The sequence below is a fragment of the Poecile atricapillus genome, chromosome 16, assembly GCF_030490865.1.
Source record: "Poecile atricapillus isolate bPoeAtr1 chromosome 16, bPoeAtr1.hap1, whole genome shotgun sequence".
Taxonomy (NCBI): domain Eukaryota; kingdom Metazoa; phylum Chordata; class Aves; order Passeriformes; family Paridae; genus Poecile; species Poecile atricapillus.
In genome coordinates this window covers 4589144-4605328 of record NC_081264.1, presented here as the reverse complement: position 1 = coordinate 4605328, position 16185 = coordinate 4589144, and the positions used below count along the sequence as shown (strand labels likewise).

Below are 16185 nucleotides of genomic sequence, written 5' to 3'. Positions count from 1 at the left end.
ACAAGAACAGCACAAGATGATCTTCTGCCCTTGACAAATCCGAGTGATTATCTCACCCTGGGTCTGTCAGGGATCTGCAGCTCCAGAAAACAGAGCACACACACAGCTACCCAAACTGCATGACTAATTACCTCAGTATAAACGGGACCTCGTTATTCAAACATTGCTGGATACTTCCATTATTAACATCTATTCCACCTACAGCTCAAAAACACAACCCTGCACAAAGACCTAACAACCCTTGTTTCTCCCCTCCTTCAGCACAAAACAAAATTCCATGGTCACATTATATTTTCCAAAAGGCTCTTACAGCTCATTCCCAGCTTCACCTGCTCTCAAATACATGTAATTATGTTAATTACTCTGTGGGATTGCAAGGTCAATTTAAAGAAGGCCTGCAAGCAGCAGAGCACAGAACACACAGCCCAGGAGGGGCAGGTGGGACTTGCAGCCTCTCCATGGGTGTGAGCTCTTCCAGCCCATGGGGTTCCCTTGCCACCAGCTCCATCCCAGCACCATGGAACTGGGAAGGAAATCCAGTTGAGGACCCACCAAGACACCTGGGATTAGTTTTCACTGGGTCCCCTGAAGGATCCTTTGCCAGCAAAGCGGATGGGACAGAAGGATGGGCAACCTTAGCCTGGACTAACTGTGACAACAATCCTTGTGTGAACCTCAGTCAGGAACTCCCTCTCTGATGGGTTCCTCCTATCACTCCACTCCAATCAGAATTAATTCAGGCATTTCCAAAGGGTTTTCTGTGAGGTATCATCCAACCTACAACAGCAGGACCCAGCACTTGTGAGGACCATGGGCAGCTCCAGTCCCACCTTGTGACACCCCCGGCAGCAGAGCCTGCCCTTGTAAGGCTGTTCCAGCCCTGCATTCCACACCAACTCTCCTTCTGCTTCATTAGTAAGAGAACTTAATTTAACCTCTTGTGTTTGACATGATGGACTATTTAAAGATGCAGGGCTGGGCTCGGTTGCACGGCTCCAGACTCAATTATTCTTGGGCTCCTCAGACACGACAAACAACATGATTTTATAGGCTCCTTATTTTTGCCTCTGTCTTCTGTGTTGTGCAACTGAATTGTCACAACACAATTCCAAGAAGGAGCAGCGAGCATTCCTAACTACAGCCTGAATCTCTCACGTGCAACACCCCATCATGAAGATTTTACCGTGTCACCTTCAAATTCTCATTTAAAGTAAAAATGAGATGCATGGTTACACCTCTGGCAGAGAGAGACCAAAGCTCAACAGCTGGAGCAGAGGATCTGCTCCATGGCAGATAGCCAGCTTGCCCACCACTCCAATCCAGGAATTCTCATGATGCTTAACACAGCCAAAGACAAAAGGCCTTGGTGGTTTTGTCTGTTCTGTTTTGTGGGGGTTTCTGAATTTTCATGGTGATATAATAATGCAATTTACAGAGAAGCTCAAACAGCCTCACCTGTAGACAGGCACTGTACAGTCAAAAGGGGAAAAAACCAAGAGAGGAAAAAGAGTGTAATGGATGGAGTGCATTAACACAAGGACTTTGGACACTGTCCATAAAGAGAAATCTCTTTTGTAACCTGAAGCCCCAGTATATCAATATTTACACCAAATATTTGGTTTTGATTTCTACTTTCATTTTGCTGAAAATAAGCAAGTTACATTCATGGCCACAGCTCTAATTAATGGTTATTCACAATCTTGGACAACTTGCAGAGAGACCTTGGCATTAAAGGTTTCTCCCTTGCACACACCATCTACAAGAGGCTGAAATTCCATTTTCCAAACCTTTTTCTTCTACTAGATAATTCTGAAAGTCCCCAGAGGCCTCACAAATCAGTGAAAAAGGAGAGGCTGCAGAGGAAACAGGCTCTGCATCAATACTGGTAAGGTTTACACAAGCACACCAATATGAGAGGCTCTTAAAGAAAGGTGCAAAAGCATTTCAGGTAAGATCCCATCCATGGCTACTTTAGAAATCTTTATTTTAAACTGAGCTGGTGAGATAGTCAAAAATATATATATAAATCTGCATTTCTCATTTTCCTTACAGAAGCACCCTTGTGATAAAGAAAGCACATTAATAGTTTTCATGACTGAATGAACACTCCACATACTTGTTTATACCTGCCAGAGTAATTTTTCCATTCTACTGCCATGGTGATCCTTGATGGGATCAGTGAAAAACTTCATTTTGCCATTTTATTTGTAATCAAAAAGTCAGCCATCCTTTCTCTGCTCGGGGCACTTTTGCAGTAGCATGTCATTAAATCAAGATTAACAAAAATCAGTAAATAATGGTAACTGTGAAATATAATTTTTATTCTAAGTTCTTAATTGAGATAAAACTACCAATAATAACTGCAACAACTAAAGCACAATAGTATTTCAGAAAATGCCAATTCTTTTGTCCCCCAAATTACGTTTCTCCTGAACCTAAGCAATGCCCAGTTAAACATCCTGAACATATACAGCTTTTGTGCCTTGAATTGTTTCAGTCTAAAACAAAGCTATCAATGTTAAAGCTGAGGAAACCAGCTAAAAATATACGAGGTTGTTTGCAAGCCCATGTTCATAATCCTGCAGCACTTCCCTTCCAGCTCAATGGAGGAGGAAAAACTGAAAAAACAGAAACAGGAAATTCCTACAGCACAAATACGCTGGAAAGGACTAAAATAATTTTCTTTACATTTATGTCCAAGGGAATCAAACCAAGCAAAAGATAGATGGTTAGAGGTTGTTTTTAATTTGTACAAACAAAAATCCAGGATGAAGACGTCTGCAATGGATCTCCCTGCACCAAGGAGGGAAAACAAAGTAATGCCATAGCCAGGGCTCTCCTGGGAAGTCCAACAGCTGCTGCTCCATCAGTTGACCCAATGGACATGTTAAGAGCAGATAACCACAAAACACCTTTGAAACAGAATTCTTGAGTACAGAACATGGCCTAAAACACCTTCACCTGCTGAACTTTTCTCGCAGGGCACACAGGGTGAATGGATGGAGGGCACAGAAACAAGCAGGAGAACACGCTGCTCCTGCTCCACACCACGTGCCTGAGGAGATGTCAGAGCATTTGTTCTCACTGAGGGTGCTCAGGAAATCTCCAGTTACTGAGGGCTCAGATCTGACTCACAAAATTCAGAGAACACTCTGAAGGAAGAGCTTTTTTTCCTGCAAGGGATTTCTTTCTTCAAAGATCAATAACAAGGAGCTGCTTCTGAACCCATTCCAGCTGTTCCCAGTGTGATCACACACTGCCCAAGGCCTGCCTGAACACTGCTCTTCCATCTTCTCCTACAAAACACCATTCCACGTGTCTTCCACACACATCAGGCACTGCTTGATGGCAGTAAATGAACCAAACACCACTTGTAAGTTACTACAATAATTTCTTCACCTGGTTTAAGCCATTTGATGATGAGAGCAGAGGATTTATTTGTGATGGCTGTACAACCCTGAGTGCACACACCTTCCTTTACTTCCAGGTCTCTCTACTCTTACTGCCTCCTCCTCCCATACACAGGACAACAGCCCCGTGCTCCCACATTCCCCAGGACACGGACAGCACACAATCCATCCTGCCACCCCTTAGGTGCCAGGGATTTATTAATCTCTACCATGAATCACTAAACCAAATACTACATTTTTTCCAAGCTTCATTCAGGCTCCAGATTTACCTGAAGCTACATGTTAAGAGCACCTGTGTCCTGTAGGACAAGTGCTGTGGTATCCTGAGGAAAGCCCTCTACAAAGAGCAACTTTCCCTGTGCTCAAGTAGCTCCCTAAAAACTCTGTTTCCTTTCAGCACAGTAAACACACACTGGCTGCATGAACAACTCACCACTGCTGAAAGGACAGGAACAATAGTGGGAACTTGGCTGTCTCCCAGCATCAGCAACACTGACAACAGCTTGGGAAAGCAGGAACTGAGTCAAAACAACTTTAGATCAAAATATTAGGAGGGAGGCAGTGAAGTTACCTCTGCTTTGCGTGTATATATGAGGTTTAGCAATCCTCCTTAGCCTCGTGTCACAGAATGGTTTGTGTTGGAAAGGACCTTAAAGATCATGCAGTTCCAACCCTGCCATGAGCAGGGACACCTTCCACTATCCCAGGCTGCTCCAAGCCCTGTCCAACCTGGCCTGGGACACTTCCAGGGATGGGGCAGCCACAGCTGCTCTGGGCAGCCTGTGCCAGGGCCTCATCACCATCACAGGGAAGAACTTTTTCAGAAGCATATCCACAATTCCAGACTTAAAAGAAGGGGAGGGAGGACAGGCACAGTCAGCCCCACTTGCAGCTGCTCTAAGCCTGGAACGACACAGTCATTACAAAAAAATTACCAGGTTTATAAATGATTACATCTTACTCAATAAAACCCTTATTGCGACAAGTTAACCTAGAATGTGCTATTCCATGTGAGCATTTTATGGTAAATTAAACTTAATACCACACCTCATTAGAACAAACTGCCTTGCACTGAGCACGTGTCCCTGGGCTGGGAGTGGGGATGTGGCCGCAGGCCAGCAGCGCTGCGTGGTGGAACAGCACTCCCTCGTGTTCCTGCTGGGAATGGGGCTCCTCAGCCAGGCTGACCCGTCTGCCTGCCCTCAGCAATGCCACAGACACCACAATTCCTCTTCTACAGCACAGCTGGGAACTGGGGAAAGGCCTTTCCAGATTTTCCTGTGCAATGGCATCATCTACCCACGTTATCCAAGAGGTAACCCAGGTTAGGTGCTCCTGCTGACACCAGGAGAGCAGACACCTGGGTGGGAGGGGGTTTTAACTCTCTGGAAGAAACACCCCCATCACCAAAAGCAAATCCTGCAAGGGAAAAGCGGCACAGTCCACAGGAACTTTCCAGAAGCACAGGGAGAGGGAAGGCACAGCAGAGCTGCACAGAGCCCCCTCCCTCCATCAGAGCAGGGATAACCCCTTCAGAGCAGGATGACCCCCCTCAGAACAGGATGACCATCACCTGTGGCTCCAGACCAATGATTTCAGTTTCCTCCCATCACCAACCCACCTCCTCTCACAGTGACACGTCAGGACAGTGGTTATTAACCAGCTGCCGCTTCCTTTAGAGTCACCAGACAAAAGAATCAAAACTACTCTTTTAAACAACCAAAATCTTGTCAAAACAAACTCTAAATCTTCTTCCTTAAATACCCCAATTTTCTTCTGATTTTGTAATTGTTCAATTCATGACTATCAATAAAGAACAAGGTGTTTTTAAACCATTGCAGTGCTGCAGAGGAACATTTTATTTAAAACAAGCCATTTGCTTTGAGTGCTTTCAGGATGTAGCATTTCTTTGCTGTTTGAAAAATTACAAGTGCCAGACTGGGAAAAAATAACTCATCTGCACTGGTACCAGCATGGGCAGGAAACCCATCACCACATCCATTCTAGAAAGCAAAAACTAAGCAGTGAACCAGAGCAAGAATTGCTGACAACTGAGAAGGCCAAGGGCAGGAACAGAACCACCAGAGAAGTCTAGCAGAGGCTGTGTCCACCAGGAAGCCAAAGGAAACTGGTTCTTGGACAAAGGGCATTGGAACAGGAAACCCCAGTGCTGTGGCTGCACACCTGGCACAACCAGTCTGACCCTGGGATTGATGTAAGACCATGGAGCTGCACCTACAGGACTTCCTGTGCTAGCCAGACCTAAAGATGTCTTGTACCAACTGCAGCAGAGCTCCTCACCAGCTGGAAAAGGGGTGATGGATTACATATATATATATATATATATATAATGTATTATTATCCCATGCACACTGGAAAATACTCAAATATATACAAGCTGTGGGAAAAAGCATTTCACTGGACACAAAGACACTTCTCAGAAACCCAGAGCTGTCACCCTCCCACAGGACATGTGGTGGTCACACCATTGCACACAAACCCTGCTGTGCTCAGAAAATGCTGTTTGTCACAGTCAGACACATCCTGCCCAAAGATCAGGACAGCAATCAGCAAAGAATCAGCAGAGAGCTGGCACTGAGTGGGTCCAGTGATGTCCCACAACTCCACCACTGTAGGAGTAAAGGAAATACACAGCAGGGGAGATGCAATCCAACAGTAACTCCATAGAGTAGATGTAAAACCAGATTTTCGTTATAATATTTTTTAATTCAGAGTTGTAACTTCTTCAGGTACATCAGCCTAATAAATAAAGTATCTTAGCTCCCCAAGACAGATTAAATAACACTTGACAACCAACCCAAACATCTCTGGTTACTCCTGACTGTAAGTAGAGAGAACAGATAAGTATCTCCTTAGTAGCCTCCAGCAGCAACAGCAGCACAGAAAGTGACAGAAGGCACAATTGTGTATGTCTCTTAAATTTCTTTCTTTAACATCATGAATGTCAGTACTGTCATTCTAATATTTTCTTGCAGTAAATCAGGAAGTGTGCATGAATGAAAGTGCCTAGGAAATGCTCCAAGGTCTCTAAAAGAGAATGTACACCCAGAAAATGTAACATTCTGTTCTGCTACAGCCTAGAAGTGCACAATACTGGAGCCCACCATCCCAGGCACCTTCTGGACTGATCCAAAGCTTGGGTTGGTTTTGGATTTCTCCCCTGGCCTTATGGAAAATCCCATCTCAAAGCAAGAGCAGGGAGAGAGCTCTTTCACACTTCTCACACTAACAAACCACAAAGAACTTCCACCCCCTCATCACACTAATGACTAATCTTTTTTTGCAATTTAAAGGAAGCTTGTCTCTTAAAAATAAAGCTGGTCAAATAAAAAAAGTAATTAATGACCAGCATGTCCATGTTTTACATTACTACAGTCTCTATTACAGCAGGAAAAGGTTTTAATAAAATCCCGTTTTTCAAGCACAATTTTCTCTCCCAGCAGCAAGAAACGCACAGTGGGCAACCTCACCTCACAACTGATCAAAGGACATACAGGCAAGGATTGCAAAATTAAATTGAAAATGAGGGAAGGAAACTCTGCTGCAGTTTTAAAACATAGTAGATAACAACTAACATGGAGAGGTTTGGTGTGGGTGCTGATTACACTCTGAACTGACAGCTGAAAAAATGAAGATCAATGCAAACTACAACAAGCAAATGAAAACTGATCTTTGATGAGTCCAGGAGAAATTAGAACATTAAGTAATTAGTTCAAAGCAATACAGTATTTATTCATAAAGGCTTTTCAGCTCAAATGCATGTTTTATAAATGTGAAAGTTTCAGACACACAGCAGTCCCTGAGCAAAGCTGGCAGGGCAGCACAGAGCCTGCTAAAAAGAGCCTTTCATGACAGACAGCCCTGAGGAGTGTTGGAAGAGGAAGTGCTCACCGAGACATCAAAACCCATGAAGAGTCAAATTAAAAACAAGTAAGGAACTGTAAAATGACACACTCCTAAAGCCAGGAGCACAGCTGTTTTCCTGGAATAGCAGGCAGTGGCTGTACCAGCAGCAGAGCAGTGGCTCCAGAGCCAGGGAAAGCTTTTACACAAAGAGAGAAGAAGAATATTCCTAACACACACTAAACTAAACCACAACTCCCATGGCTCTTCATAAACAAGGAAGAAGTGTTGATTCCTAAAAGGGTTTTCCAAGGCACATTCGGGTAGTCTACAGTTTTAGGTATTAGAGATAAAACAGCCTTTCTCACCCAAAATAAATCCCGAGTTTCACGTTACTACTCAAAAAGGAACTGCTGAGGAAAGCCTTCAGCACATATGAACACTCCCAGGATTTCTGGAAAGAGCGGAAACAGCGAGCTCTGGGAGCACACTGACATTCCAGCACACACTTACCCACAGATACTGCAGGAACTTCAGCAGACGTGGACAGTAATAATACTCCATTTTCCACAGCTCCGAGTTAACGCCAACCCATCCCTGTTGCAGGCAGCTCCCGGCTCTCCCCGCCTCCAGCACCAGTTAAAAGCAGAGTGGAGCAATTAAAAGCACCATGAATAATGTACCGAGTGTGTCTGGCCCCACGTCAGAGCTGGGGCTCCTCAGGAGCAGCCGCTCAGCTACCGGCAGCACGTGACCAAACCACTTGTTACTGAGAACCCACTGCTCCCAACTCTAATCTGGAGTGGGTCAAGGCTGGAATTACTGACAGGACTTTGGGTTTTGTAGTCAAGGCCCTCCAGAAGGAAAGGAAAGCTCTAAACTCCCTCAGTTATGAAATGCTGTGAACACTGGCGGGGTCGCTCGCTGACCTTGTTTTGGGTGATGTACAGGAAAGACAAAAACCCACACATGTAACAAGAGGAACTGCTGTTTTTATGTTCTTTGAATATAAAAATGTCTTCTGTGAACGAGGAGAAATAGATACAACCAAGTGACTTTTTATACAACCCTGGAATGTTCCCAGGGAATGAAAACTGCCAAAAAAGGAAAAAAGCCCAGGCAGAGCTTTACCCACCCCCGGGTCGTCCTCCTCGGGCTGGGTCTAAAATAGAGAGTGGTGGAGTTGCTGGACATCAGCAGTGGGTGGTTTGTGAAGAGCAAAAATGGGAATTGTAACGCTGCTTTTTTTACTTATGTCCTTTTTTTGATAGGAAAAGGAAAGATAAGTGACAGGAGCCTGTCCAGGGAGGGCTCCTACAGCGTGTCCTCTCCCAGCACTGCTCCAGCTCTCACCCTTCCCAGGGAGGGACAAGGTTGAGGTGACAAAAATCAGCTCCCAGGATGCTGCAGCCTCCTCTCCTTGAAATTTTGGTACTGCAAGGAAACTACCCCTCACTATTCTAATCATCACCTATGAATTCCTGTAGAGTTGACAAAGTATTTTGATTTTATTCCAGGTTGAGTCAATTTTTGGGGTAACAGAACCACTCAAGATGGGTTTCAGAAGGAACAAAGCTCCAGTATCAGAGGCTTTACACGGTCCAGAAAAAGAGAAGGTGTGGTTTTCAGTGGGCAGGAGACAGACCTGTCATGGGCAGAACTGAAAACAACTGGTGAACTGTGACAAGCCAAACTATAAATTCATCTGCACATGTTTATAAAATATTTATCTTCTCTCCCTTGCACTTCATTTCCAAGATATTTTAAGAGTCAACTCATGATTTTCTTCAACAAACCCTTCTCCACCCACATATCGCAGTCTCATATAAATGCATCTTTCTATTGAGACCATTAGAGAGATTTTCCTCCCTAAATGACAAAAAACCCCCAGAGTTTAAAATAAAATAAATAAATAATATGTTGAGAGGCTTCAAAATAATTCCTGCCTACATCAGTTCTAGTAGCAGTGCTCTGTTCTAACTCCCCAAAGCAGCAGTTTGGGTTAGAACCCAGAGCTGCACTAAAGCCGCTCCATTTCCAGCTGAAGGTGCAACTCCTCCAGCCCCACAGCACACCCACAGCTCCTTTATTTGGAGGATGAGTCCCAGCACTCATTCCTCAGGTTTTAATTCCCAAAACTCTTATCACTCTGGATGACTCAATCAGGAATCCAGGCTTGTGACCCAACGTCAGCTCTGATGGCATCACACAATTTATGGAAACACCTCCTGAGCTCCGTGGTTGCCCCTGGATTTGCAGGCGTGGCAATGAGTGGGAACAGCCCCACATCCAACCACAGGTACCAGCCCAGAGAGGGTTTGATTGCTCAGGGCCCACACCTGTCCCTCCTCCTGAATTCCAGCTCTGAAGAAAAGATCCCTACAAGAGCCCAAGGCCCTGAGCCTGCTGCAGACTGCAGAGATTTGCAGTTGAGTCAGTAAGAGAAACTCCTCGCTGTCCAAAGCACAAAAGTTCATTTTTATACCTACTTTGTCCTGCAGCAGGGCTAAAAGAGAGGGAAGTACCAGCCACAGTTAAACCACAGATGATGACAGTCCAGCAGTGATGCTGGAATATTTATAAAAGCCTTACTTGTTTTTTAATCAATACAAAATCAAAATAGCTGAACAATATGATCTTGATGAGTTAAATCTCCAGAGTATCATCCTTTGCAATTTCAAACACCAATCTCATATTGCCACTTATATTTTGCAATGGTTGATTTCAAAGTCATCCTACGTAATGTTCTAAAAGCCTGATTACAAGTAGATTCTCAGGAATATAATCACAAAGGAATTACTTCTCCAGAGGTAAAATGATACTACTTTGGAAGCACCTTGCTTCCATTTGGAATTGTATTTATCCATAAGAACCTAGCTCATCAGCTGTCCTGGAAAAGCATTCAAGCAGTTGTTTATTATCACAGACAGATGTGGAATAATGCAACAAATGGATATTCTTGTGAACTTGTTTGGCAAATATAAAGGGTAACAATATCAGTTCTTCACTGGTGCATGTGAATCAGAAGGAATTGTTTATTCTACAGCAAGACTTGTCACTTTGAGCACTCAGTCTCACTAGAACCATACCAATACCCTCACTGACCAGCAATATGGACTGGAAGATATGTTTTGTAACTAAGCCACAATGAAAAATAAGTAACTTCCCAGCTACACAGACCAGAAACAGCTCAAAGCAAACAGCAACACAATGTTACACTTCCATCTAATCCCCCTTTACAGGTGCACCAAGGGAAATACAGGCTGTGTTCAGATTCCAGGGAAACAGGGAATTAACTGTGACTCCCGTGGCTCTTTCCTGACCCCTCGTGTCTGTCCAGCTCACACAGCTCGGATGTGTCTCCAGCAGAGGGGAGTGTTGGAACGCGCTGACGGAACTGCGACTCCGCACCCAAAATCTGTCTTTTCTCCAAAGAAAACAAAGGCACAACCTTGGCGCAGAAGAAATTGTTTGGTTTTACATAATCCTCTGCAGTACCTCCGTGGGGCTTTGGAAAACATCAGTGTGGTGAGTTTTCCTCCTCCCAAATGCAAGTCAAAGCCCCCTGTGTGCAGTCACACTTTACACCCAGGAGGACCAGGCTGCCCTTTGGCTCCCATGGCACTGCACAACAAACACACCCCGAGGTGTTCCCATCCAAAGCAACACAAAGGAGCAAAGCACTCGAATCCTACTGAATTCCACACAGCTGAGTTTTCTCTTTTCAGAGAGCCCTTTCCCACCTTCCCTTCCTGTCTCAGGCTACACTTGGTGAAGCTGAAGGATTCTTCTGAGTAACCTCCCAATCAACGAGGAAGTTGGAGAACAACTCAGCTGTATTTACCTGAGTACAGCACCTGAACAGTTCAGTTATCCCAGCACTATTTCCAACAGCCCTTCTGTCCACATTTCCTACCTGGCCAGCACCACCTTTATATATTTGCACTATAAGCTGATGGTACATTACTTTTAGGGGTTGGATAAATGCCTATTTTGTCAATAACCCAAATCCCCTAAGATGAACCATGCTAAGAACGGGAAAGAAAAAGGGCCATTAGCCCTTCCAAATCTTTACTTTCCTCAGAAAACATTGATTATTTCATTTATTGTACATCTTTTGGAACATCCAGACCTTTGTTTTCTATTTCAGAACAACAGCTGGATGCTATTTCACAACATAAAGTTTCTCAGAGGGCTAAAGTCAGGTCATCCTTCTTCAACTGAGGAGAACACCACGCAACAACTTCAAGCAGGAATTCACTCCAACAGTTTGTATGTTAGAGACAAATCAAACCACCCAAAATGTCAGCTGTGATCCCTCACAGAAACACTTCTCTGTGTGTTGCCGACAGAAAGAAAATTAAACCCATTATTTCTCAGGCTGGGACAGCTCTATTTGTCTGCACAAGCAGAGAAAACAACAAATACCATAATGCTCTAGAGCCATCTTGAGTTCAGGACGAAAATTCTTCACTCAGAAAGCAAACTGAACAAGCTGCAAGGCTGAGGCTTCGTGTTGGAAGCTTTGGCAGGGAACAGTGGGGTGGGATCCCAGGGAGGGGCAACCTCACCAGTTCAACCCCCCAGAAAACGTTTTTCTGCTTGGCAGACACATCCTTCTACCACAGCCCTTTGCAAAGAGGAAAACAGAGCTGCAGCTCCCTGATCCCACCCCAAACCCCTCCTCCAGGGTCACGTACCATCCCAAAATCTGCTCTTCTCTCCTTGTAGAAACTGTGGTGGCTCCTCTGTGTAGACACTGAGGAAAAGTCTGTTCCCTCTGTTTTGTCTGAGCTCTGCTTGCTCCACTCTTTCCTGGGAGCCTGTAAAATACAGTTATGAATGTAATTAAATATACATGCACATGCATATATACATATTTTATATATATACATATATATATATAAATGCCTTCTGGAAAAAAAACCCACCAGAGGAAACTCAAAGCTGAAAACACAAAATGGAAAAACACGATAGCCATGAACATCCTACACTTTAATCACAGAATTATAGCACCATTAAGGTCTTTTCCAATCAAATCAAATCTCTGGATTTCATTCACATGTCACTGTGTGAAGGGAATCTCTTGCCTCTCACCAAAGTCAGGAAAGCAGTGGAGTTTCACAGACAAATAAAGGCGATTCACCCAGTAAAAATAAAATAAACCTTTGCCTCCTTCAGACAAAAAACAAAAGAGAGGTCCAGAAAGATCACTGCTGACACCTTGTAAAATAAACCCTAATTACTTCTTTCCAAGTAAATATAAAATTGCAGAGTTAACAATTTAACTTCCCAGGTTCACAGCATTACAAAAATAATAAGCACACTTTTAGGTTCACAGCATTACAAAAATAATAAGCACACTTTTTAAAGCTTCTTCAAGCTCTCCACAGAAACATCAATAACTATTTCTAGACTTGAAGCAAAAATGAGGTCATCTAGTGCAACAGCCATTGCTCAAGAGAACCCAAAATGAAATGAACTCCAGTGAAAAGTATGGATCTGCTGCCTTGCTGTGGAGTGCTGAAAAGTGCCACAAGGACACAATAAAATCCTTAACAAAAAAAGTTCAATACAGTTACATGAAACACTTGGCTACCATTTGAAAATACCTTTTTATCTTCATGGAAGAATGGTTCTGACTGAGCTGACACCTTGTGTTTCCACGAGTTATCCACACTTTCCAAGGGGAAGCTTGGCCTGGATCGATGCAGGTCCTTCCTTGCCCTCACCTCCTGCATGAGGGGCAGGCTGTCCCTTCCTTGGCGGCATTTTTCCGAGTAGGATCGCCTGAGATCCGCGGGGACGGTCCCAAACCCAGACATGTAACTCTTCCAATCAGCCTTACTTCTGAAAGAGTCGCCCTCCCACATTTTATTTGTGCTGTCTTTGCTTCTCAGTGTGGAGCTCCTCACTATGTTTTTGCTCCAATCACCCTCTGGAGACACCTCCAGGAACTGTTCTTTTGTCACCAACTTCTTCTGCAAGGGCCCACCATCAGCCTTTAGGGACAACCTGGAGGCCTGATTGACTTCCAGCCTCTGCTCTGTACTCACTACATTGATGGGCTGTACCTTTTCAATTACAAATTTTGCACCCTGATTTCTGGAGGTCAAGTTCACTTCCTCATCCTCATCAACAATGAAAGTTTTCTTCCTAGCAAATTCCACAGGTGAATTTACAAACTTCTCTGGAAAAATGCTGCTGGGGTTTCCCCAGTAAGGAGGGCTGACCTTTCTGTCTTTGGACTTCTGCTTATCAAATTCAGGGCTCCGTAATTCCAGTTTGTCCTTGCTCTTTTCATTTAGGATTAGCTTCTCAGGCCTCTGCTGCTCTTCTGCACGTTCACTGGGTTTGTTATTAACTGAATAGTGGTCTGATCCACTCTTCCACTCATTCCAGCTGTAGGTAAGAGTCATTCTATCCGACACATTTCTTCTGTTCTTTGATTTCTCCCTACTCAGTGAGCCAAGATCTTCAAAGACCTTCTCTTGAACTTTACTGGCCTTTGCTGATTCTTCTTTATATTCTGCCATAAGCGCATCAATATCAAGAATTTGGGACCTGTACCCATCCTCAGCCTTCCTTCCAGGCAAATCAGAATTATTGTCACTCCTTTTCTGGGGGCCCAGCTCGCTGTCCTTACGCACCTGCGCGGAACGCGGTGGGGACCGGGGTTCATGGTAAGAGGAGACTTTCTTTCTGCCACTCTTGAGATCAGCTTGAGCTGTATTTTCCAGATCATGTTTTAACAGGAAAGCATCAACATCTATAATTTTCTCTTTACAGTGATCCAGGCCTTTTTCGTGATGCTGTTGGTTATCTTTCTAAAACGGCATCTTTTTCATCTTCTTTGACCCAATCCTTGCTAACATGCACTTCCCATGAGTCTTCTCTACAAGTTGAACTTGTCACATTTTTATTTGGTTGCTGCAATAAAGGTTTGGACCTTCCAGGAAAAACAGGGTCCAGATTAATTGCTGCTCCCTCGCTTGAACCAGAAATCGTATTAATTTCACTTGCACTGGGAGCACCAACAAAGCTTTTCTCTTTTTTGATACCAGGAACCTGATAAGTCACTGCAAAATAAGTTGCTTTTGGCTCAAAGACAGAACTCTGATGTTTCATATAATCATCAGGACTGCCAAGAACAGCTTGGTTTGCCTCATTCCCTTCTACCCCATCTTTGACTTTTTTGCTTCTCTTTTTAAGTGAATTTTCATTCAATTGCAATGAATCTGTCCGGCTCAGCTTCTTGATACTTTCGGGAGTGAGCCACACAACTTCTTCCACCTTGAGTGACTCCTGAGGCAAGGTCCTTCTCCTCCACCTTTCAGAAATCTTCAAGTCAGAAACACTGCTTTTGCTTCTCCTGACTTTCTCTTCTGGATCTGCTCCTCGGAGTTTCTCACTGTTTTCAGGAGCTGTACAAGCCAAGCTGAAGTCTTGCTCTTTACAATTTAAGTCCAGACTTTTCCTCAACCCAAAGACCCCAGATTCCTCTTTAGTAACATTCAGTCCTTTTGTATCAGGTGGGTGGCTACTAGAAGATTTAAAATATTGCCCACTTGCAAGCACCGAAGCCTGAGCCCCGTGTTTACTGACACTTGTGGAAATCACTTCACGATCCAAGTTGGTCCGGAATTCATGGATGTCTGTCCCACCTGCCCTGAAACTCCTTTTCTCTGAAGAGCATTTCACAACATTAATCCTCTCTGATTTATCTACAGAAGAGACTTCACCCTTTTCACCCTTAATTTCATCATGGAGCTTGTTGACTTTTTCACTCATTCCCAAACCTTTACTTTTGTTTGTAGAATAAGGTGTTTTCTCAGCTATGAACAGTGGCTCGGGATCAGTTTTATCAGAGTCTCTTTTCTGTTCAGGTAAAGTGCATTCACTGGAGACAAAACCAGCAGGTTCTCTCAACACAGCCTTGCTTGTGAGAGCTTTTGTCTCTCTGGCTTCTGAAGTAACAACATTATCTTCTTTCAAGTAAAGAGTGTGACTACTTGCCTTAACCGGCTGCCCTGTGGGTACGACATCCTCATCAGTTTTATTCTCTTTCACAGATGATTTTCTAGCTCTGAGTGTCATGGCCTTTTTCTCAGGAGCCATTGTGATGGCTTCACTAAGAGCCCTTTCACCACATGTCTGAAAGATTTCATACCTGGGCTCTATTCTTTGGTAAATTTGAGAATTTTCTGCATTTTTGGGAGCGGGTTTTTCACTTTTCTCAACCAAAGATTTTTCTAAGACAATTCCCACATTCATTTTCTTGTCTTCACTTGAACAAGCTGGTTTTGGACTTTTCTCTACATGTGCTGGATGTTTTGATGGATCAGGCTGCTTGTGATGCTCCTTTGCAGTAGTGGTTTCCTCCACTTCTCCCATCCATGAGCGTCTGCTGTGCCCCAAAACCACCAGGTCCTGCTTTGCCTCAGGCTCCTGGTTCCTTTTTGGTGCAGGATCAGCCCCAGAATGCTCAGCAACGACACTGTGCTTCTGGACATTGTGCTCAAACAGGGTGGCCCGGACAGTTTTAATGAAGGGCTTTTCCAGAAGTGCTGGGTTTAGTTTCTTTTCAAAGTTGCTTGTGAATGAGACAGAACTCTCACTCTGCTGTGAGAAATGCTGACCATCTCCCAGGAAGCTTCCTTTCCTCTCCAGCTGATCAGGTTTATTGGTTATCTTTAAAACCTGCCGGGATTTCCAAGACTTCCCAGGAGAAAATGCCTCGTTGAAATCTGTGCCATGGGACAGCTTCAGCTCCTTGCTCTGAAACAACAAAATCCAAGTTATCTGAGTTTATTTTAAAAATGTGTAATAAAGTTTATTTAAAACTTACTTGCACCTACTTTGTACAACAGATCCTGTACACAAACTCCATTGAGACCAAGGTAACCCTAAG

General features: G+C 44.0%; 1 protein-coding gene across 1 annotated transcript in view; it reads right to left on the bottom strand.

The window, feature by feature from the left end:
* Positions 1-16185, bottom strand: part of KIAA1671 (KIAA1671 ortholog) — a 44174-nt gene that overhangs the window by 24457 nt on the left and 3532 nt on the right. The window contains 3 exon segments of the mRNA XM_058851774.1: positions 11975-12097; positions 12887-14102; positions 14104-16052. Coding sequence (XP_058707757.1) covers positions 11975-12097; positions 12887-14102; positions 14104-16052 — 3288 coding nt within the window.